General features: G+C 49.0%; 1 protein-coding gene across 2 annotated transcripts in view; it reads left to right on the top strand.

Annotated features, from left to right (window-relative positions):
• The first annotated feature begins 8,010 nt into the window (after positions 1-8,010).
• Positions 8,011-24,865, top strand: part of AFAP1L1 (actin filament associated protein 1 like 1) — a 56,400-nt gene continuing 39,545 nt past the window's right edge. The window contains exon 1 of one of the 2 annotated variants that reach the window (XM_080804084.1): positions 8,011-8,162. In XM_080804084.1, the coding sequence (XP_080660210.1) occupies positions 8,147-8,162 (16 nt within the window). In that variant the 5' untranslated portion in view covers positions 8,011-8,146. The remainder of the gene's footprint in view (positions 8,163-24,865) is intronic. The other variant, XM_080804083.1, reaches the window with a different exon arrangement.

The following is a 24,865-nucleotide window of genomic DNA, read 5'->3' as shown; positions in this document are numbered from 1 at the left end:
TGTTTCCCAAATTTCAGTTGCTCAAACACAACCTTCTCGATTGTCATCAGATTGTGTACTTAATGGCTATTAGCCTGATATTTTTCTTTCCATTGACTCATACCTGCTATCTCTATTTTAAAGCAGTATCAGGGAAAGTATGGATTTATAAGGACCAGGGATACGCTTTTAACACAAATGCAAATCAATTGGTAACTCCTCAGATATGGTGGTCTGTGTAACACCGAAATCCATCCCACATTTCCAGCAAGAGTCTGAATTCCGTACTTTGGGAATTGCTCTAACAGAAGCGGGAGGGGAGAAGCTTTGTATTCCCTCAGTCCCTTCAGGATGACTGGGCTTTAAGGAGCCGAAGGGAAAACAATCAGAAGATGCTGCACAGAGAAGAAACCACAAGCTACTTTGACAATCAAGCAGGGCCTGACTGACCCCTGCCCGCCTCAGAGAGCCAGCCAAGACTCTCGTACCGCTGGCTGCTTCCCAGGGGTTGTGCCGGCAGGAGGTTCCCAGACCTTGAAAAGTGTTCATTGGATACAGTTCCTTCCCTGCCGCCCTGGGCTATAGAGCCTTTGTCTTTGTGGGCGCCATGATGAGCCGCAGCAGGGACATCGGGCCTCCCTGAGTGCTACTCCCAGCCTCCCCATTTACCACGTGTGGGTTGTGGGCTACCCTGTGTCACCCCAAAATTCCTATGTTGGAGTCTTAATGCCCAGTACCTCAAAATGTGTCTGTATTTAGGAGGGCCTTTACGTGAGGCACCTAGGGCAGGCCCTACTCCAACTAGCCTGGTAACCCTATAAGAACAGGAGATTGGGATACACAGAGACACCAGGTGACAGGGGAAAGCCCATGTGAAGAGGCAGCAGGAGGGTGGCCTCGGAGGACACCCTGAACTTGGGCTTCCAGCCTCCAGAGCTATGAGAAAATAAATTTCCATGGTTTAAGCCCCTCTTCCCCCGCCCTTCCTCCAGTCCGTGGGATTTTTGTTTGGACAGCCCTAGCAACTAATATACCACGTGAAATCAGCTTGCAAAATAGGAATGAAAAACCCTACCCCTGGGTAGGGGCCATAATGGCAACGTTGTCCAGGGTGGACTTACTTCACAGGGCGGTAAGGACGGAATGGTGTACTTCAGGTTCAGTACCTGGCTGCAGGGCAAGGGGCCTCCTGACCGCTGGGCATCTGCCGCTTTCCTAGATCAGGTGGTTTACCCAGGCCACAGTGCCCCCTCTGGCCGGTTCTGGAACTGCATGAAAAGAGGACTGACCTTGGCCACCGCACTGTCCCTCTAAAGATAAAGACCGGCAGGCCTTCAGCAGCGTGACTTCCTCTGCCACAGACTGGGACAGACCACCTGAAGGTGAAGATGAAGCAGAGGAAGGACGAGTCAGGAGCTGGAGACAAAGCGGAGACTGCTCTGTTTGCCAGCCTCATCCCTTACGCTCCCCAGTTACCCTCTGAGTGAATGAATTCCTTTTTTGGTTTAAGCTGGCTTGAGGTGTGATTCTGTCACTTGCCACCAGAGCAGTTGTGACCAGTACACCGGCTCCTAGAGGAAATGAACCCTCACAGGGGAGTCTCGAGTGAAGTCTCCCACGCCTTCTTGTGGATAAAGAATGTATCGTCCGTCTAACTCACAGACAGGGTCTTTACCCACCTGGACCAGGAGAAACTGTCCTGAGCAATTTGTCCTTTGAACAAAATAGCGCACTGTTTACCTCTTTAAAAATATACACACGAAATTCTACTGTGTGTAACAGTAGCTGGAAGCTCTGTTAGCCTTCAAGCCTTCTATTTAAGAATACAAGGTGTTGGGGCACCTGGGTGGCTCAGTGGGTTAAAGTCTCTGCCTTCAGCTCAGGTCATGATCCCAGAGTCCTGGGATCGAGCCCCGCATCGGGCTTTCTGCTCAGCCGGGAGCCTGCTTCCCCCCCTCTCTCTCTGCCTGCCTCTCTGCCTACTTGTAATCTCTATCTGTCAAATAAATAAATAAAATCTTAAAAAAAAAATATGACGTGTTCTTGCAGGGAAGGCAAAGAATCTGGCAGAATCGATCCCTTTTCCAATGGTTTGATTTACATAAGCCCCCCTGCAGGGGGCAGCCTGGGTATGTGGCTGGGATTTCAGTATCCCCGCTCTTTCCAGCAGCATCTGACCACCTCTGCAGAGGAAACCCATGTTGATTACAAGAATAACTCACACTGTTCTCCAAAGTGGCTGCACCAGATGTGGAGATTCCTCAGGAAATTAAAAATAGAGCTTCCCTATGACCCTGCAATTGCACTGCTGGGTATTTACCCCAAAGATACAGATGTAGTGAAAAGAAGGGCCATCTGTACCCCAATGTTTATAGCAGCAATGGCCACGGTCGCCAAACTGTGGAAAGAACCAAGATGCCCTTCAACGGATGAATGGATAAGGAAGATGTGGTCCATATACACTATGGAGTATTATGCCTACATCAGAAAGGACGAATACCCAACCTTTGTAGCAACATGGACAGGACTGGAAGAGATTATGCTGAGTGAAATAAGTCAAACAGAGAAAGTCAAGTATCATATGGTTTCACTTATTGGTGGAGCATAACAAATAATACAGAGGACAAGGGTAGATGGAGAGGAGAAGGGAGTTGAGGGAAATTGGAAGGGGAGGTGAACCATGAGAGACTATGGACTCTGAAAAACAACCTGAGGGTTTTGAAGGGGCGGGGTGGGAGGGTGGGGGAACCAGGTGGTGGGTATTAGGGAGGGCACAGATTGCATGGAGCACTGGGTGTGGTGAAAAAACTATGAATACTGTTACGCTGAAAATAAATAAAAAATTGGAAGAAAAAAAAAATAAAAAATAAAACCTGTGCTCTTAAAAAAAAAAAAAAAAAAAAAAGAATAACTCACACTGACAATGCGGCAGGCACCAGATTGGGCCCCTGACTTATCTCATTTAATCCTCTGGGTACTTCCTTTACCCTTCTTTTACAGATGGGGAAATTGAGCTCTTGATAAGGAACTCTTTCAAGGTTTCACAGCTGTACATAGCAAAGCCTGAACCTGAACTCAGGGATGTCTCACCCCGAAGCCCATGATTGGCCACTGTACAACAACTCCTTCCCTCAACAGAGTGTGAGCTGAATTTGGAAGACACTTCCTCTGGGCCGGGCCAGGCACCAAGCACGTTACGTACGCAGTCGCACTGAAGGTTCACAAGCCCTATGAGGAAGCTATTATTAGCCCCCGATTTTTAGATGATCTTTAGGTGAGCCATCGAGGGTTCAGAGAGGTTGAAGATCATGTCTTGGATCTTGCTCTTCCCCAGTGTGTCCCACAAATGGCAGAGAATGACACTAATGGAGGCAGGAGTGTGGCTCCCATGACATCACGTCTGGAGTCCTGGACACCGCTCCTGGCCCTGCCTCTTGGGCCTTGTGTGCTTTGGGTTGTAGTTTCCTTAACTGACCAACGAAGAGACCATCTCAGCTAACATTTCCGGTTCCTCTCTGCTCTAAAGTTTTTTCTGGATTTCCAGGATTCAGAAATTCCCTTTGGACTTCTGCAGCCTGGTCTCGTCCTGCGGCATGGACGTGCACACAGCGCAGCCTTCCAGAAGAAAGGCAGCCCCTGCGGCAGTGTTAGGGGCTGGGCCTTACCTCGGGACGTCAGGGTGGATGCATCCAGCCGGACAGACTCCCCGGAAGTCTTCATGAGGCCATACTCTGCCTCAAGGTTCCACAAAGGTAGCTGTGGGCGCCATGAAGACCAGCTCACAATGTTTTCAGGCAACTGTAATTCATTACCAACCTTTTTAAATCAAGAAATTTTACACTAAAATCTGGATTTCTGGGTTTTCCAGAAGGGTTTAAAAGGGTGGCCTCTTGGGGCCCATGTTCCCGCTGGCCACACTGGCCCACGCAGCTGGCTACTGGCCCTTCTCAGGGCACAACAGGGCTCTCCTTGGCCATGGACCCAGTGCTCCCCTGACCCCTCACACATGCCCCTCCCCTGGCTGGCCTTTCAGGCTTTTCAGGATGGGAGCCTCACAAAAGGAGCCAAGAGAGCTCTTGTTTTTAAGAAAGGACCCGGAGAGAGGGGACAGGTTTCATGCAGCCTTTGGGCATAAAAACAAAAGCTCTTTTCCTCCAAACACAACCAGAGCACTGGGCTCCGTTCACCACTGAAGCCGAACCTGGTGGCCCGGGTACAGGTAGGTTTCCCGTGCCCAGGGAACAGGAACCAGAAAGTGCGATGGAAGGGGGGGTTTTCAGCCATGAAACTCGTTCTCTTTCTCCCAACAGCCACCACCCAGATCTCTTATCTGCTTTCCGGGGCCCGGGGTGGACCAGCAGACATGTGTCATTTCCCTGGGTAGGGGCCATAATGGCAACATTGTGCCGATGGAACAAGAGAAGTTTTCATCCGGCCACCAGCCCTGGGCAGACACTCGAGCAGGAGGCTCTGCGGCTCACTCTGCACAAAGGAGCTGGGTAGAGGGGCCCCAGGCCCCCGAGAAGTCCAGTGGGCTGGGCTGCCTGCCTCCAGCAGCATGCAGTAAGGCGGGGACACAGAGACCAACGGCTTGCAGAACACCTCACTGCGATCTCATCTCCCCCTGCAAATAAGTGAGCAAACAAACACTCCCAGAGGATCAAAAGCACCTCCGGGATGTGTGCATTCAAGGAAGCCCAGGAGCCCTTGAGCAATTATTCATGGACTCACTCGCCAGTCCTTACTATCACTCACCAGTTGCCGGGAACTGCACTAGGCTTTAGAGGTTTCGTGGGAAATAAAACACAGCACCCATCCTCACGCTGCTTGCAATCTGGGGGACCAGGAAGAGGCAAGGAGAGAAGTAAGTAGGAAATGAAACATTGGTGACCCAACCGAAGAGCTAAGATTCACAGAGCAACAGAGTCAGTTTAAGAACCCAGGTCTGAACACCCGACCTGTGGTTTTTCTGACTCTTCCCAGGGTCTCCTGAGCTGCTAGTCTGTAATGAGAAAGTGGGTCAGTGAAGAACGCACCCCGAACGCCATAATAAGGAAATTGGGCTCTACACTGAGGGCAGAATGGGGCCAACACATCTTTTTACAGGGCTTCTGATTGGGGTCGTGGAACGTTCACTTTGGTATCCGTGGTGCAAACAGACCTAGAGGCAAGGTGACAGGATAGAAGGCAAGAGTATGTTTCTTTTGCTGGGACGCAGAACCTTTAGCCTCCAAATTTTTCATTCCCAGTCTTCCCAGCTCCACCTGATAAGCTGAGAATGAGACTGGGGTGTATCATTTGTTTTCCCAAGACTGGGAGCACTGGGGAGTTGAAAGCTTTCTTCCTGCTATTGTTCCCAGAATCAAATTTGATATCTTTTTACAGAGCCCGGAGCTCTCCACACAAAACTCTTTACACAGCACCAGACAAATCTAGTACAGAGAAAAAAAAAAATCCTCTCTGAGGGTCGCAGTCATGCAGAGACATGGGAAGGGAAGGAGGAAACAGAGCATCTACAACCTCTGTCCCAGTCCTTCACCAGTGCTTACCACCCGACACCCCCCAATCAAACCAAACCAAACGGCTTTGCAGGCATGTCCTGCCATCTTCCATCTCTGTGGCTCTGCTCCCACTGTTTGCTCTGCCTATCATGTAATCTCCCCACTGTGGGATCACCCAAATGTCTGTCATCCAGTGCTGCCTCCGTAATTAGCAAGAAGTCCTCACCTTGTCTAGATGAACTCGAAGAGCACTTTATCTCTCCTTTGGCCCTTTTCACATAATAATCTCTTGCTCATTCATTTTGTACATATTTATCTCCTCTACAAGACTGTAGATTCCTTGAGGATAGAGCCCCTTCCTACTTCGTGTTAGTTCCCCCTGTAAGAAATTGCGCAGAATGCAACACATACTCTTAAGTGAACTGATGAAACCTGGTGTTGTTTTTATGGTGACGATAGACCCCATTAAATGAAAAGGACAGGGAAAAATATATATATATATTCATTCCTTGCCCGGGGAACCCACAAACAGGGTTTATCATCCTGTCATCCTGACTGCAACCAAGCTGTAGTCAACTTAGTCAACAGTGCCACCCAGTGGGCATTATGAGTAATTATCTAAACCGGAACCAGCCTCCACAGCCAATTCTTTTCCTTACTCCTTAGCAGAACTGCGCATGAACTGTGTTCCTCCACCTATACATTTTCTCCAGTTCACAGCTCAGTTAATCCTACTCCATAAATTATTCCACAGATCCATATAAGTTCTCCTTATCCCTTTTTACTTTTCTGTCCCAATTCTCTGAGGAACTTCCAAGGTCCTTGAAAGTGTCTGAAATTTCTTTTAAAAATCTACCAGACTCCATCAGTCTTGGCAATTGTTATATTTTATATTATTTTATTCTTTCAAGTGAAATATTATGTTTTTAAAAGTATTAATGAGCTGGCCTAGGAATTTAACTGCCATTTACAGCCTTGTTTTCAAGGATTTCAGAGTTCCAACAGTGAACTTGGGGAACTTAATCCACTTGTAAATTGTTGGTTGTCTGCTTTAGAATTTAAACTGACCTTTTCAAATTGGAAAAGTAGGCAGGAACAAAGAGGAACTTGGAAAATAATAATGGCTCACATTTTTATAGCTATTTATGGTTTATAAAGTGGGTTTGTATCATCATTTCATTTGCCCTCTCAGCAGCCCTATGAGGTCAATAAGAGGTCTCCCCAAGCACAAATGAGCAAGCCAGGCTTACGCACTTTACAGAGCAAGACCTCACACACAAGTTTTCAGACTCAAATCCTATTGTTTTCTTCAGTACACCACATTTCCTCTGCGTGTTCACGCATACACGCTACAGACAACACACACGATTTTTTGAAGACAGCATTAATTACAACTTGCCCATAAAAGTCATGGAGAAAAGACACCCAGGCCAGGAAGTTACAGGATTCTCTTTCCCAAGCTGTTCCTCCTCTCGCTGCCTCTGCAAAGGCGTTCCCAATGCCAGGATGTTCTAAGTCAAAGGAGTTCCCTAATCAAAACTGAAAACCGAAGACTTGGCCCATCTTGGGGAGGAAGGCTGTCTAGGATGACAACTGGGCTTGGACTTCACATTATAAAGGTCTTCAATTTAGACATTTGATATACTCTGTAAATGAGTTGTACCTGCTTTCACAGAGATAATACTAATAGGATGAAAGAAGTTGACATTCTTCATACACACTTAAACTTAAATCCTACTCCTGGCCCAGCCACACTGGCCACAGCAGTATTCTTTCTATATGCTCCAATAATTTTTGGAAAGAGCACACTTACATTGCACTAGCATACAAAAGTATGCTAAAAGCATTCACTTCCACACCGTTGTACCTCTCCGTTTTGATATTTCTTCACCCGTTAATACACAAAGGATCTCAGAAGTAAGAAATATCCCAAGCTCTGCCCACCTTTTAATCATCTCTGTCCTTATCTTTGGCGATCTTCCTTTTTGGAGATCTTTATTATTCCGCTCTTCTCTCACACCATTATTGACGATGCACCAGCCTAGCGCCCTGTCCACTATCAGCACTAGAAAGTGCTCAAGCAAGACCAGTCGGGTAGAGACCATAAACCCAGAGTCAGGAAATGAGGGGCAGCTGCAGGGAGAGGTTTTGATTCCCCTGGGGCTGGAGGACGGGGGACAAGTTCTAACAGTCTGGGCAGTCTGCAGATGGAATGGGATAGAAGGTGCGACAGTAAGCCCCCCACCCGCAGCAAAGCGCAAGCAGAGCGGAAGACCGCGCGGGCCCGGCCGGGGTGGGCCGCTCCGGAGCGAAAGCGCGTGAACCTGGCAGTGGGTCCCCGGGCCACCGCGGGAGGGGCGCGGGGGCTTGCGCGAGGCAGGGCGTGGCGTGGGTGTGTACGGGACAGGGGACACCGGCCGGCCGGCCGCCCAGTGGGCTAGGCGTGCTCCGGGTCTATTCCGGGAGCGGCGTGGAGGGGCGGGGGCGGGCGCGGGCGGGCGCGCGCGCGGGCGGGGGGGCGCCGGGCGGGCATCCTGTCTGGGGGAGGGGACGCGCGCGGAGGGCGCTCCCGCGGGGCCGGGCCGGAGAGCGCAGCGCCGGCCGCCACCAGCCCCGACGGAGCCGCTGCGCCCTTCTCCGCGCGCCCCGGGACCGCCACCGGCGCCATGGACCGAGGCCGGGGTAAGAGGAGCCGGGGCGGCCGCACTGGCTGCCGCACGGGGCGGGGAAGGAGAACGGCAATCCAGGGGCCCGAGGGGAGGAGGAGGAAGAGGGGTGGGGGGCTGAGGAGGGGTCGGAGCCGGAGCGGGGTCGTGGGTGGGAGGCCCGGGGCAGGGTGGACAGGTGCCGCCTTCCGCCGGGGCAGCACGGGTGTAGATATGTCCCTCGCGTCCCGGGTCTGAGTGGCATCCTGTGTGTAAGACCAGTTTCATACACTCAGAGTCAACTTCATGAGAGAATGCCCCCACGGGATTCCTGAGGACAGCGAGCTCCTCCCACCCCATTCCCCTCTGGAAGGGTAAGATGGGGTTGGCAGGTACACTCCCAAAACCCCCCACCGTGCGCCCCCTGAGAGACGCCCCTGGAGACCCGACTTTGCGGCTGCCTAGGGCATTGAGAGGAGGGACAGGCGTGCGTGCCTGTGTGCGCGTGGGTATCTGAGCCCGGGCTCTGCCTTTGCCAGGCTGTGTGACCTTCACCCAATCCTTCCACCTCTCTGGACTAGTGACAAAGTTGCATGGCCTCTGCAAGGCCCCTTCTTGCTCCCACGCTTTTTCAGGAATTGAGTGTGTTTGATGAAAGTTTCAGAGATTGGAGGGGGCATGTGAATATTGACGTGAGAAAAGATAACAGCCCTTGAGGGGTGCCCTGCCTAAGAAAAGACCTAGACACTTCAAAGGCATGTGTCTGCGAAGAAGTAGTGGCCTGCTTGGACACGGGGGCAGTGTCTAACTCTGGGGATCAGAACGCCAGGGCTCCAGCCACCCGCCTCTGCCAGGCTGAGCGATCACAGGTGGGAATGCGCTTGGTAAACTGGTCAATGCTGTGCCGACATGAGAAGCATTATTATTCTTGATGTGGTTATTATTAATGGAAAATTCCTCTACCTCCTTAATAATCTCATACCTTTCCTCCATCTGCTTGTTTGCTGTGCTGAGGCCCCCAAGGCGGGGAGTGGGGGGGGCGGGAACAGTGACCAGGGTGTGGAAGCGGTTAGGAGAGCACTGGGGTCAGGGATAAGTGCGTGAGGTTTCCGGATAAGCCGGCCGGCACTCCCAGTACAGGACAGCCAGTCTTAAGGACTTCCCAGGGCTCTAGGAAACCCCAGCTTCCAGTTCAAGATGCTGGGGAAAACCTTTCCACCCACCTGCTCTCAGCACAAAATACCGCCTACACCTCCTTTCACGCTTCGAAGGGCAGGCAGGAAATGGGCGGGGCTTCTGTTGCGCTTTTTGGAGACTGAGACTGTGATCCCAAAAGCAGTGCTCACCTGTTAGCTGACTCCTGGATAGGTTTACGGAGAGCATACACACTCACCAGGGAGGAAAAGTAGAGAGAAGAGGCACCTTTAATGTCCCTCAGTCCTCCCTTCCCACCTCCCGCGTGATACATCTAAACCAAAGAGCCCCCACCCCCACCCCGGAGATAGAGAAAGTTGTCACGTATCACCCTGTCTGGTCCCCAGTACAAAAATCCGTATCTAGCCTGCTCAGGATTGTGGGAGGACTGTGTCCTCCTTAGACTGATCAAGGGTGACAATAATTCAGTTAACTTTAAATGCTTAGTAACTGACACCTCACTTAAGAAGGCTGTCTCCAGAGCACTCCTCCTAGGAAGCCGGACTTCCTGGGGCTCTGTTAGTACTTAAAACATTCTAGAACTCTCTCCCATGCTGCAGGCTCTCCCCGCCTACTCTCCTTCTCCTTCGCAGCTCTTATCTCAGTGTGCTGTTACTCTAAGAGTTAGTTATCGCACTGTGTGCTTTGTGCCTACCTTCCCTGCCCAAATGGAAGCTTCTGGAAGGCAGGGAGTGGATCTCTCTTCCTGTTCCTGTAAGGACATCAGTCCTATCAGGCCCACCCCTTATGATCTCATTTCGCCTTAATTGCCTCCCTAAAGGCCCTGTCTCCAAATACAGTCATATTGGAAGGTTGGGGCTTCAACATATGGATTTTGGTGGGGGAGGGGGGATACACTTCTGTCCAGAGCAGCAAGGTTGGGTCACTGACATGAACTTGCCCAGTCACTTGCTGTGTAAGGGACAGAGCTAGGTTTGAACCAAAGTCCTGATCTTAAGCTTACTGCTGACTGCCTCCACGGTGGCAGGTGACCTGCCGAAGCCCTGGAGCAAGGCTTGGATGCCATGTCTTCCTGCTCCAGCTCCAGGGGCCTCTTTCACACCTCACCTGTGCTGCTCAGATCTTCAGCAGCCATGACAACACAGAAGCTCAGCACCAAAGTCAACCACCCTGAGAATGAAAACAAACTTGGGAATTGGGATTTCTCTACTAACACAATGTGTGTCTTTCCATGAGTAGAGCAAGATTTGTAGGACGCCAGAACAGAGAAACCACTTATAATGAAATCTCTTCCAGTAGGAATTCCCGATTCATGAATATCGTACAAAGAGAATCATGGACTGATGTCCATAGACACCACCTGCCACAGGACAAATTAACTAACTCTCTGTCCTCATAGGAGGCTAAAAAAAAAATATGGATACTGATAATAGCTATTTCTTGGGGTTGTGGTAAATATTAAATGCATGGAAGATACTTTAACCAATGCCTAGCATGTTGGACCCACTCAATAAATGCTATTGTAATTACAGTCTTTTTTTATTAGACTCCACATAATAAAATTGCTTTATAAAACTTCACTTGGTCCTTCCACAAGCTAGTCTGACTCTGATGACAGATTTTTGAGTCCCTACTCTGTTTTAAGAACTGAGCTAGACAGTTTTGTGCACAACTCAAGGGCAGGGCCTGTGTCATAATCTACTCTGTGTCCTGGAGCTCCTTTGTGCTGCTTATCTCTTGAAAATCCATCTCTGACCTTCAGTAATTGGCCCACCATCCAACTGAAATCTCTGAGTGACTGATAAAATATTAATACACATGGCAATGTCTCCATTTTCCCTTATTTATCCTATTTATTCATGCCTACTGACTGGCTGTGTCTTTATATAGGTTTGCCTCTGCGAACTTCCCAGTCTTCTCAAGTCATTCTCTCTTTGAAGACTTTGGTCGAATATTTTCCTGATTTTGTCATATGCCTTCTTAATATCCAAGGTGTTGTCTGATCTGCCTGCCTCATGGAAGTCACTGATTTCCCCAAGGTTCCTTTCCTTTCCACTTCACAACTAGATCTTCTTCAACAAGCTGAATTCAACCCAAGATGGGAATTTCTTTTGCAGTCTGTATGCTTTGGGAGAGCATGTTGTCTTCTGGGCAACTCAAGAAATAATCTGAAACTCTGCCTTTCATTAAATGAGATTTTTATTGTTCGAGAGATGGTAGAAGAACCCATTCTAACTATTGTTCCACTGTTGGACCAGCTTTGAGATCTATGTTAGGAAAGCCACATCTTCCTTATCCAGCTTTCATGGGCCAAGCAACCTGTAGCTACTCCTAGAATGAGCTCTCCACAGTGACTCACCGCCCAACTTCCACCACCAAGGCCATGAATTGCCATTCAGACATACCTCTTCCCTGACATGCAAGTTCATTGTCTACTCCTATCCATTACTGGCCTTCTGAAAGGAATACTCAACCATATTCATCTTTTCCATCCAAATAGGTTTTGTGACATCCTCTTTGTCAGCCTAGAGACCCAGTAAAGCTGAAATGGTTCAGAGAATGGGTAAATGTGGGTTTGAGGTGTTTTGGTTTGTTAAGTAGGCTCCATGCCCAACGTGGGGCTTGAACTCATGACCTTGGGATCAAGAGTTGCATGCTTTACCAACTGAACCAACCAGATGCCCCAAGGGTTTGAGTTTGGGCTGCAACTTTCTAGCTGTATGATCTTGTATGAGTTGGATAAATTAATTTCTCTGAACTTCAGTTTCATTTCATTTGCAGTGTAATAGGGAAGGGTAATACATGTAGGCTAGCTCTTAAGAAACATTCAGGGGGGATAGCTATTATATTTATCAAACACAATTGCTTGGATTTTAGCCACTCTTGGCAATGGGTGTATGTGGTCACATGGGGCCATGAGATTTGAACTTACTCTTTTCCATGTAGAGGCTTCTGCTATCATTGGGCACTGCTTCCATGTCCTTATCCCACTCAGTCTCCATGGTGTTTGGCTTCTCCATTGTAGTCAAGGTTTTTTCTGCCTCTCCCTCAAATATCAGTTTCAAACCCCCCTTCTCACATGGGTGAGAACCCTGCCAAGTAAGTTCCTCCCTCCCTAACTTCTGCCAGAAGCCTATCATTACTCCATTCTGATCTTTGCTTGGGAAAAACAATCCTATGTTTGGATACCATCCGCTTCTCATACTTTTCTTACCCTTCTAAAAAAAACATGCAACTGAACAAAAAAGTAAAGTCCCTGCTCACGCACGCGCACATGCACACATGCCCTCTGCCCCTAAGTGTTTTCCTCCTTCCTTTCCCGGCCAAACTTCTCAAGTACACAGTCAGCATGTCAGCTGTCAGCCTGTCAGCCTCCAGCTCCGTCTCCCACACCCTGTGCGCTGCCTGCATTCTCCCTTCCAATCACACCTTCTGCAGAAAGCCCGCTCTTCTGGGTCACAAATGGCTCCATGTTGTTTCATCTTTCACCACCTCTGAGTCCCATCCCCTAGACTTCTCTGTAGCGTTATTGACCCACTATGGACTCCTCTAAATGTATTCTGCTACTTGGTGGAGATGAAGAAAGCATGCATTTTGGAATCAAATAAGTCTCCGTTAAATAACCACTGCTCCAACCCTCCTAGTGTCTCCTGCCTCTCCTCCTGTCCCTCAATCCCACTGCTATCAGTGCTCACAGCCTCTGGACTTCTCCAGCCCTCAGGCAAGTTACCCAACTAAGCGTTGTTGCCTCAGTCTGCAAAGTTGGAAGAATGACGCCCAGAACTGGGAAACTGGACCGTGGTATTATTTGCACAGTGCCCAGCACCCGGCCTGTGGCAGGTGCTCACGAACTGCTATTCTCCATGTTGCCCTTTGGCTCACTCGCTTTTTCTTCTTTAAGGACTCTTGCCCCTCTCCCCCCACACTCTCAGCCCTCTCTCTGATTTGGGCTTGATCTAAGCGACGCACATAAATGAAAAGAATTATCCGCTACGAGAACTGGAGTTGGCCAGGGACATAGGAAGCAGAGGCTGAGTGGCCACAGATCAGGGAACCACGGAATGCTTCCTATGGGGACCACAGTGACATACAGGCTAAGAACAGCCGTCATGTAATATTCAAGTGGCTTCTCTAGGCATGGCCCTTTTGCGAACTGTAGAGAATGGGACTTCCGCCTGAAGTATCCACCTTTTATTTAAACTACACTTTGTGCTTGGGTGGCTCAGTGGGTTAAGCTTCTGCCTTCAGTTCAGGTCATGATCTCAGGGTCCTGAGATCAAGCCCCGCATCGGGCTCTCTGCTCAGCGGGGAGCCTGCTTCCCCCTCTCTCTCTCTGCCTGCCTCTCTGCCTACTTGTGATCTCTGTCTGTCAAATAAACAAATAAAATCTTTAATAAATAAATAAATAAAAATAAACTACACTTTGTCATAACTTTTAATGGGTCTTATAAATTATGCTCAAGGATAGAATTCAGAAAGGAGAGGACCTGATGCCATTAAAAACGGTCATTTAAACTATAGATCTGATCACACTTAAACCCTTCAGTGGATTTTCAGTGTTTTTAAGATATAAACGAAAATCTCTGTGATGGTCCTCAAGATGCTGCCCTGTCTGTCACCTGCTTGCTTTGTGTCCTGTCTGTCTCTGGCTGCGGGGTCTCCACACACTGGTCTTTGTAGCTCTGCCTGCTCAGTCCTGCTCATCCTTTGCCGTCTGCTCAAACCTGACTTCCTCAAGGCCATCGTTCCCAATCTCCCAGGCAGGGGCCCTTCTTCCTCCTTGGCTGCTGTTTTCATAATGAGAATCAGTCGTGGGATTGAATTAGCCGTGAACGTGAGCTCTGTGGGGGCAGGGCCCTTCTTACCCGTGTTCACAGCTCTTCCCCTGGCACCCAGCGTTCATGCTTGGCACGTAGTAAATGCTCGAAAGGCCTCTGTTGAGATGATGAGTAAATGAGTGAAAAAATACAAAATTCATAACGTAGCAGTTGGATATGGCCACTTTCAACTCCAGGATTCTCCATTTCAATGAGTCTCACCTTAGGGACACAGAAACGGAGGCTTCATCGTTACTCATTGCTTCCTTTGCTTTCATCCTTCATCCAATAAGACCTTAAATCCTGTTGACTATTCTCGAAAAATGTCTCTTGGGTGGCTTCTTCTCCTCCACCCGATGGGAGCTTCCTGTTTCTGCCCTCACCTTCTCTGGCCTGCCCCGAGGACCACTCTCGGTTTGTCTGACCCCAGCTGGGATCAGAATCCCCTCCCGTGGGGCCCACTGAAAATATGCCTCCAGAGATCTGATCGGTGGGTCTGGAGTGAGGTTTGGGTTTGTGTGCCCTTTGCACAGCTCCCAGCTGAGTCTGATGAGCTCACTGTTTTAAGCAGTGACCTGCTTTTATCATGACCCTTGACCCTGCCCAAACACCTGCCAGGATCCCCTGCTGCTGTCTCAAACACAGTCTTGTGTACTTTTCAGCCAACTGGGACTCTAGGGTCTGGATCTTTTATCCAAAGTAGTCTTCTGAAATGTCTTGTTTTATCTTTAAAACGCCAAGCAATTTTTCTATTGTAGTCCGTAATATATCTGAATACATCCCCCCCACACCCAAAAACAAGAAGTCTGTGCCCAGTGGACTTTAAGGCATGCCAGTTCACCTTGGGGCCTCTCCTTCCCTACCCCACCCTACCCTCTGTTGTGGGCTCTCAGGGTGTGTGAATTCTAGCCCGAGGAGACCCATCTCCAATAACTGGCCCAGCACACAGTCCAGAGTAGACATGAGTCTGGCCATGGAAGCAGGATCCCACAGCCTCGCCTTGGCTCCGCTACTCGCTCGGCAACACCAGAACAAACATTTTTATAACTCTTATAACTTTTAGAAGCATTTCCACATTTACCGGTCGTGTCTGTTGCAGCATGGTGTTGGGATGGTGAGCACAGTGAAGGCTTCGTTCAGAGCCTGTGCAGCCTCTCGTAACCATAACCACTCTCTCTCCACAGTCATACACTTGGGGGTTGCCATGGGCAAGAAGGAACCTGTGTCATAGGGATATTCAGACAGAAATGACCACTAAATTCCTTTCTCTGAGAACCCCTGCAGCCCGAGTTTCTCTTCTGTGGTTTCTCTCAACCCTGGTAAAAGCCCTGTGGAGTGGACAGCTGAGTCCCCATTGGACAGATGCAAACACTGAGTCTCAGAAAGATGTCTCTGCTGTCCCCTCCTTCCAGAAAGACACCAGCTCAGCATCACCCCGTTGTGCAAACAACCCTGCCACATCCTCCTTCTACCTCCTCTCTCACTTGGGATGACCACCTTAGTCTTAGTCTTGGCTAAGATTTTATTGCACTAACTGAAATGCCCCTTCTAGGTATCTATGAGTCCTGTGGTCTGGGACGGTCTTGTCTTCTCGTGCCCAGTGTTTCACACAGAGTGGATGTTCAGTAGAAGAGCCCACTGAGCACTCACCGGGAGTCGGGGCATCTACATTTGACAAGGGGTCCTCTCATGCTCGCACGACTGCGAGTTTGATGTATTTTAGCCTTTCTGTACATCAAACATGCCATTTGTTTCATTGTTTCACTTGGATGGAAAATTCCATTCCAAACTGCTGCCTACGGCTATGGTTAAAACTGTCTGTACTGCGTGTAGCTAGGGCATGTGTGTGAATTGTAAAAATATGAATATGATTTTGTATTAAAAGTTTACAGCAGGGGCACCTGGGTGGCTCCGTCGGTTGAGCGTCTCTGCCTTCGGCTCAGGTCATAATCCCAGGGTCCTGGTATCGAGCCCCGCATTGGGCTCCCTGCTCAGTAGTGAACCTGCTTCTCTCTCTCCTTCTGTTGCTCCCCCTGCTTGTGATCTCTCTCTCTCTGTCAAATAAATAAATAAAATCTTTAAAAAAAGAAAAACAAAAAAAGTTTATGGCAAAATCTAGATCTGCAGTAGGCCATTAAGTGTGTTCTCCATGAAGGAATGTGGCTCATGTCAGTGTGTGAATGCGTGGACAGTGTTGGGTATATTTGTGATTCTTACCTTTTTTGAGCACTGCCATCTCACCTGCCAAGGGAATTCAGTAAGAATGTGTATCGTAACTTTGCCCTCTGTTGGATTTTAAAGTTATTTCCTGTAATTTACTTTCGCAAGATAACTGAAAGTTTATTGCACATCTTTTTTTGTAGCCCCATTTTACAGAGCCTTAGAAAGGTCCTTCTATTTACGCTGCCCTGCCTACCTCCAAACCTCAGTTTTTCACTGCATGCTGGAGGATCATCCCCAAGTCAGTTATAGGGAGGACTTGCTAGATAAGCTACAAGGATTTACTTGGTCCAGATTTCAAGGCCGGGGCAGAGAGGGTGCTGAGAACCGGGGGAGGGAAAGGGAGCACCTTCCACCAGCGAGTGACATGGCCCGGCAGCTGGCATAAGATCTTATCTCTTACCCTTTCCCCTCCTCCCACTGTGGCCCTCAGAGGTCTAGTGTTTAGGATTCAAGAAGCTCTCATCCTCCTGGAACGAAGAAAGAGGCCCCGGTAGGGCTTGTCCTCCATCTAAAATTCCATTTGGGGAATCCCAGCCTCGCCCCAGATGAGGGTGGAGGTGCAGAGCCAGTCCGGCGCGATTCTTCTCCGTGGAGCAGCTGTCAGGCCGCAGCAGGGACAGAATGTGGCACCACATTGCAGTCATTCCAGCTCTGGGGAATTTGTCGACAGCCCGCTCAGTGGCTTTTTATAGCCCTCTTAGAGCCTCGGGGAAAACTGATCTCTTGAGAGAGAGAAGTGGGGCACTTGTCTTTTCCAGGCACCATGCCCTCAAGCGTGTAGTCCGCAGTTGAAATCAGCTAAGAGTCATGGCTAAATGAACCATGTGGGGCCATGGAAGCAGGTCCGCTGTCTGGGAGACAAGGATCCCAAGCAAACCCAGTTCCTAGAACCCCCTCCGTAGGCTTCGGTTTCTTCATCTGTCTGGTCGAAGTATTATAAGGCAGGGATCTGCACACCTTGGCCTGCGGGCCAAATCTAGCCCATCACCAGCTTTTGTAAATAAAGTTTTATTGGAACACAGACACACCCATTCCTTATGCATTGTCTATGGCTTTCTCACTACAAGAGCAGAGTAGAGTACTTGTAACAGAAGTCATATGTGGTCGGTAAAGCCTAAAATACGTACTATTTAGTCCTTCATAGAAAAAGTTTGCCAACCCTTGGATTAGACTACAAAGAGTTTGGGAGTATCAACCCAGAGCACTGTGCTAAGAAGGATTCTGATGGTGTCCAGACTAAGAAAGGAAGCTCTATCCTTTAGATCATACAAGAGTATGTATTCAAGAGTAGTGTTGGAAGGACCCCAGAAGGCCATTTACTGATGTTTTTCAAACTACTTTTAGTCTCAGAATCCTTCCGCAAACAGAATCTTAAGCAATAGAACTGTTCAGAGTGAAGTGGGAGTGAGAACACAGTACAGTCCATTCCATCCCTCCTACGCCTAAGGCAGCCCTGAAGGAAGCTCCACAGTTCCCATAACGCCATTAGAAGAACATTTGAAGACCACCTACCTTACGCTATGACTCTCGTTTTACACCTGGGGAAACTGAGGTTCAAGGGGCAGTGTCTTGCCTCAGGTTCTATGATGGACTCCAGTGGGCTTTCCATGGGACCACCAGCATGGTCGTGAGGTATCTGCAAGCTCAGACGTAATCTCTGCTGGGAAGAAATCATGTCCATTGGCTTTGGGGGCCTCAGAGCTGCCATTAGTGCACAGCAGCCTACAGTGCTAAACAGCACTGTAAGAGGGCCAAGACACTTGCTGATAACCTGCCGTGTCTCACGGTAGTTAAGCAAGGCTTGGGAGCTTTTTTTCCTGAGAATACCAGAGCCAAAAAAAATAAAATGAGAATTGAATTGAACCATATTTAGAAAAAAAAATTAACTGATACCGAGACACGTTTTTTAAAAAATAGAACATGTCTCACAACTGATGTATCAATTAGTTCATTTTTCTGTTTTTCCCCCCCAAAAGCTGTTATTAGGCAGATAAAACATCTTTAGATCGATGCCATCTTAGAATGGAGAAATTATGATAATTTATACAGCAGCTTTCTTTTGAAGATGGAATCAGATTTATTCGTTTGTAGAATAAATATTTATTCTTCCTGCCCATTCTTGTTGAAGGGTTTGCTGAGAGCAGATGCAGCTGATATGAAACCAAGGGGGATTTTTTTAGCTCCACTTGAACCCAGAAGAAAACTGATCTAGGAGTGTGCTGGGAAGCCGGAAAGACCGATCGTGTTTCCTCATGGCCAGCAACCAGGTGCAGCTCTGAGGGGTGGCGGAGGGGAAGCTCAGAGTCCCTGCACCCGAGTCTCCCAGCAAGGCCCCCATGCCTGTGACATGAGGTCCTCTCTCTGCTCCATGTCCATCAGAGAATACAGAGCATTCAAGGGGCATTTTCTAGCCAGGAACCTCAGAAACCCTGGGGAGGCAGCATCTAGGTAGAGAAAAAGCCAGAGTGAAAAGAAGAAAGCCCCAGAAGTGTGCTCAGTGTGCAATGGAGTGGGTGTGCCTACAGCCCAGAAGATCACGTAGAGGTCTTCCTTCGATAGAGTAGGGCTTTATCCTCCAGGTCCCCAGCTGGGCGTGTGCCAGTCCCTGAGAAGCCGGGTTGCTGGGATTTGTAACTAATGACAGAGGCAGCATAATGCGAGAGCTCCGTGCACTGGCTGTGGTGTCAAGTTGCCCAGGGTTTGAATCCTAGCTCCCCTCATCCACTTAATCCCCCAGGGTCTCAGTTTCCTCAACTAAAAATGGAGATCACAATCTCCTGTCTCCCTAAGGGATCATTGGCTTCATGCAAGGAAGGCACTCAGCACACAGGAAGCATTTAGTTAAAAAAAAACAATAATGCCTAATACTTAAAATACAGGTTTGTAAATGATCGCTTCTCTTAATGAATTAGGTTGGGATCCAAGTTCCCTCTGTAGCCGCTTTCCCTCTGGATTCTGGCCTCCGCCCTGCCCATCCTGGGAATGGATGAAATGACAGAGGAATCGGGGATAAGCCATAGGGAGCACGTGGGAAGGTCTTTGGTCATCTGTGTCACAGAGGAAACTGGTGTCGGGGCCCTGAGGAGCTGTCAATCGGGCAGGTGTGAGCAGGACGGGGCTCTCGAAAGTGTTGCCATTGGGGGAAATCCTTAGAGGCAGCAGTGAGCTCATGTGACAGTGGGAAGGTTGAGACTGGAAGGAGGTGACCAGTTAGGAGGGGCACACAAAGAGCAGACTGGGTAACATTAGCTCACCTCTGTGTTTCAGTTAAGAACAGAGAAACTTAAAACTTCAGAGTCTATCCATTTTCAAATAGAGTTAATTGTGTAGAATCGTTGGTCTGATGTGGAAACAGAGGAGACGTTTGTCTGGGGCTCTCTGCAATTCAAGTCCCCCGTCCCCAGGACCTTCCGTCATCACTTTCTTGGAGCCTTGCCCTAGCCCTGGGGCAGGAATCAGCCTGGGGGTCTCCCAGAGCCTGCCCCAGGATGCCTTCACTCCCTGCAGCCTGGAGTCCTGGGCAGCTGGTACGCACCCAATCCAGAGCTGGCAGTGGGAGGTTTCTGCAGGCAAGGAGGGGAAAGGGAAGGAGGGAAGGTGGGAGGGAGGAAGGGAGGGAGGGAGGAGGGACTTCCCACCTGGGTCAGAGTCAGGGAGGGCCTTGTGGGCCTGATCTTTAGCCCCTCACCTAGAATGGCTAGGCCGACCTCCCTTTCCACTTACCACAACCTCTGAGGGGAGCACTTTCATGATCTCTGTGTCACAGATGACAAAACTAAGGTGACATCTCCTACATTGGGTCTCCAAGCTAGGAAAGGCAAATCCCAGGTGTTACTCTGGGTGTTTCTCACCACACTTGCCCATGTCTCACCTCCCCACTGTACTGACTCCTTTTCCACCTCCCTGTGAAAGAGCTGTCCTCCTGGGGCTCAGCCCCTCTTGGAAGGGACATCTGCCTCTCTTCTTAGTTCAGATTTCCTTAGGTTGGTGTGGTCTTGAGCCACCGTGCAACTCCATCCTCCAGTGCCCCCGGTACCCCAGGACACAAGTTTGCTCCCCCTCCTTGCCTCCCTCACGCCCGCCATGAGCCCTTCTGCTCTTGGAGACGGTTGTCCGAGGTAGGATTTACCCAGTCTTCTCCCTAGTCCGTGGTCCTTCTCTGAGTTCTGGGTTGTCAGTTAATCTGTCCCCGGTGCACCTGCTGTGTACCCATTACTGTGCTGGGCACTGGACAACAGGGGCAGACACTAAATCAGGCCACACAGTATTTGGCAGCAGTTAGAGGAGAACAAGCCATGCAGAGGAAATACCATGAACAAAGAGCTGGAGTGGGGTGTGAAATAGTGAAAATAGGTAAGAAATAGTAAAGAGTGACAAAAAAAAAAAACAAACCATCAAACATAACAAAGATAAGTACAGAGTATGTTCCTAAGAGTGCAGCCTGAGGCATTTACTGATGATTTTCTGGTTCTTTTATCACACTGAGGTTTCTGTGGGCTCATTGTCAACCTAATCCTTTGCATTCTGAATGGGAGCGCTGTTCTTCCGACTCATCTCCTGAGTCCTGCAGAGGTTCTGTGGCTCCTTGGGGGAGAGGCGGAACGGATGATATATACACGAATAATCACCCGTTACTGATCTGCAAAGCTTCAGTGCTCCCACTTTTCACAGACATTGTTGGATTTGAGTTTCACAACAGGCGTGAGAGGTGGGTAGGGCAGTCACCATCACTCCACTTTAATGTTAAGGAAATTGAGGCCCAGAGACATGCAGCAACTAGTCTAAGGTCACACAGCCATTAGGTGTGGAGCTGGGACTTGAGCCCTGAGCTTTTGGTTCTAGAGCCTGTGTTTTTCCCTCTACACCAAAACACGGTGGAATGAGAAACCGGAATGTTTCAAACCTGGCACTTGGGACCTCCAGAAAGTTCGTTAGCCTCTCTAGGCCTTAGTTTCTTGTCAGTAGAATGGGGATAAGAAGAGCTCCTTTGGGGCTACCGCAAAGATTAGGTGAAGTATAGTAGGCACAGAGTGGCGGCCACAGAGACTATGCCAGTAATGGACTGTCGTAGAACACAATGAATGAACACAATGACAGACAACCATGTGGGTAGATCTTAGCAGGATAATAGTAAAGAAAAGTCACAAAGATTACCTACAGCACTGTATGCCCTCTTAATAAAGTTAGAAACAACTATAGGTTTTTTAAAAAGTTCTTGTCTAGTTGCAATGGCACTATATATAAGGGAAAGCAAGGTTGTGACAAACACAGCATTCCGGATGGCCGTTAGGCTGGGTTTCAGAGCCAAGAAGCACGGGATCATAGTTAGAGGTAAGATATTGTCTGAACCCCGGCTTTTGCTTTGAATGGCAGATTTGTGGGTCCTTACTACATTAGCAAAAATAACCGATCATATAAACAAATAAGTAAATACAAGTGGAGAATGTTTGAACCAATGAAGACAGTGTCTCCTGAAGCAAGGGTCAGGATTAACTCAATTCTTATCCACCCAAAGTTCTACTTATTTCTTTTTTTAAGATTTTATTTACTTATTTTAGAGGCCAGGGGAGCGTGCATGAATGGGAGAAGGGAGAGAGGGAGAGAATCTTCAAGAAGACTTTCTACCCAGCATGAAGCCCAGAGCCCGATGGTGGACTCAATTCGGGGCTTGATCCCACAACCCATGAGATCATGACTAGAGCAGAAACCAAGAGTTGGATGCCCGACTGAGCCACCCAGGCGCCCCCTGAAGTTCTATTTAAAAAGAAATCGAAGTGTCAGGCACGGTGCCCAGCTCATGGGAAGCATTCAATAAATGCTCACTGTCATTCTTGGATATCTTTATTATTATCTGCACACTCTTACCCAGATGTCTTTGGTGTCTGCCCCAGGGTATTAGTGGGATGGGTCCTCAAACTCAAACTTCTCAGAAGCAGAAAGCCCTGTTCCATCTAGACCTCAGGCCCGGAACCTGTGAATGGACAGCAGTGGGGAAAGTTCTGAGGTGCTCACTGCTGGTTCTACCAAGCTTTGGGGGTAAAGCACCCCCGTTAGAGGAAGAAGGCCAGAAGCTCTTATAATGCAGCAATTGGGAGCTTATGCTCTAGAGTTAAGTCTAGGTTTAAATCTGGGTTCTGCTGGCTGTGTGCCTTTAGGCAAATGACTGGGCTTCTCTGAGCTTCACGAGTCAGGTGTAAAAACAGTATCTACCTCACAGCACCATTATGAGAATTAAGTGAGGTCATCTAGACAAAATGCTTAGCACAACATCTGGAACATCACTTAAGAGCTTAAAAAATACTACCTGCTTTTATCACTGGGTATCCCGGGCCACTCTCTGGACTGCTTCTGCCCCGCTCTGATGAAGGAGATGGTGCAGACTGCCTTGGACGGAAGCAGCCGCCATCTTGTGCAGGGGACGAGCATGTGTGGGTCACAGTTTTCCACTTCCTCCTGGAACCATTTCCTTTGTGAGCTAAACAGGGAGGAATCTGCAGACAAAGGAACAATTCTGGGAGAGCCTAGTCCCACAGCCAAAAGTTATTTCCTCGGAAGTCAGTGGCTTGCCCCACCCCCTCCTGTCTGGAAATGGCTTCCCTGGTGGCCCAGGGCTGGGACACCAGATGCCCAGAGTGAGGGTGCTGCTGGTGGATGGGGGAGCCTGGGCAGAGCGGCTGCTAGAAAGGCCATTTAAGATTCGGGGGTTCCCTGAGCATGTCACCCTGGCCTGACTCCTACAAAGAGAGTCTCATAAAAGGCCCCTATAACCTGCTTCCCAACTAACCTGTGACCTCCCTGACCTCTGGCCTCCCTGTTTTCCTGAAGTAACAGATCAGAGAAGTGTGTTCCCCTAACATCCCTAATAATGATCCACAATTTGAAACCCTTTCCCTCCTCACACGAACCGACACCTGGACCTCCTGAGCCCCTCCTTACAGAGCGGAAGGGGATGCTCAGAGGGGTTGAGTGACTTACCCCAAATTCCACCCTAGCAGATGGGAGGCATGGCCCCAAACCAGTCTTCTCAGACCAGACCCCCAAGTCCTCCCCCTCTTCCTTCCCTCCTCCTTCCCTTAGGATTCTGTGCTTCTGGCCTGTGCAGTCAAACCTGCACTATTCTCTTCAGCATAAAGGATATTGCGTTTCCTGCACCAGCTGTAATGAACACGCACAAAGTCTTCCAAGGTGACCCTTCCTGGCCCTCCCTCACTCAGGGGCTATATTTAACTCCTGGAAAGCAGTCAGCACCAAGACATTGGCTTTGCAGCTGGGTTTCTCTGCTGCTCCTTTTTTATTCTTTTCCAGCCCACATGACCCATGGTCTTCCCCCAAACACTCTGAGACAACAGGAAGTGTTTGTTTTAGTGACCAATAATGCTGGTCCAACCAGCGCAATTCCCTCCGCCATTGTGCCCACTGTTTGGCCTTCACCTGGGCTCCGAGAGAAGGGCTTATGAATTCAGAGGAAGTGAGGTGTCCCCGTGGCCCCCAATAGGTAGATTTGCAGCAACTTGGAAGAGACTGTGGGCAGGAGAAGGAGAGATGTCTGCACCCAAAAATTAAGGTAGAATTCTGCAGGCCTTTGGTGTGCAGTTAGCCCAGAGCTGGGCAGCCAGAAGTACTGCCGTGAGGGACCACTGGGGCGGGCATCCCTGAAGAGCTCCTCCCTGTTCTTCCCACTCTGGAATCTGGAGTTCCCACACCTGCAAAATGGGGCTAGCCCACCTTGCCATAAGAATTAAATTGTGTAAATAATACAAGTAAATCGCTTAAAGCAGAAGGTGACACAGAATAACAATGTGAGAGTAATGTAAACAGCCAACATTTATTGAGAACCTACTATGTGCCAGGCACCATAGTAGGCACATTTCGATGCATTAGGGCTCGTTCCCACAGATGAGGTACATAGGCTCATAGGTCCCTGGTAATGTACATGAGACACATGTGGTAATGTAAGTGTCCCAAAGGTGCACAGCTAGGCCGTGGGGGGTGGGGTGGGGGAGACAGGACTTGGACTTAAGTAGTTTGGGTTGCTTAATATATGTTAGTCATTATTATTTCCCAGTTTCTACATTAGGATTAAAATCCACCAACTACAAAATGTGCATCACTGAATCCGTTGGCAGCCGTATTCACACGAGGGATACAAGCTCAACCAAATAGGGTTTGGGGAGTTTAGCCAAGGAGGAAATTGGACTTCTGCTTTCTTCTGCTCCCCGGGACCATTTTTTTTTTTTTTAAATTTTTTATTCATTTGACAGAGAGAGAGATCACAGGTAGGCAGAGAGGCAGGCAGAGAGAGAGGAGGAAGCAGGCTCCCCGCTGAGCAGAGAGCCTGATGCGGGGCTCGATCCCAGGACCCTGAGGTCACGACCCGAGCCGAAGGCAGAAGCTTAACCCACTGAGCCACCCAGGTGCCCCTCCCCGGGACCATTTTTACCTGCTTTTCTTTTTCTTCCTTTTTTAAGCATCTTTTTACAATGCTGATCCACTATTAAAGACGTGGCTTTTCAATCACAGTAACTATTAGACTAGCAACTCTTAA

This window comes from Martes martes (genome assembly GCF_963455335.1).
Source record: "Martes martes genome assembly, chromosome: 5".
NCBI lineage: Eukaryota > Metazoa > Chordata > Mammalia > Carnivora > Mustelidae > Martes > Martes martes.
This window is presented reverse-complemented; position numbering and strand designations above follow the sequence as displayed.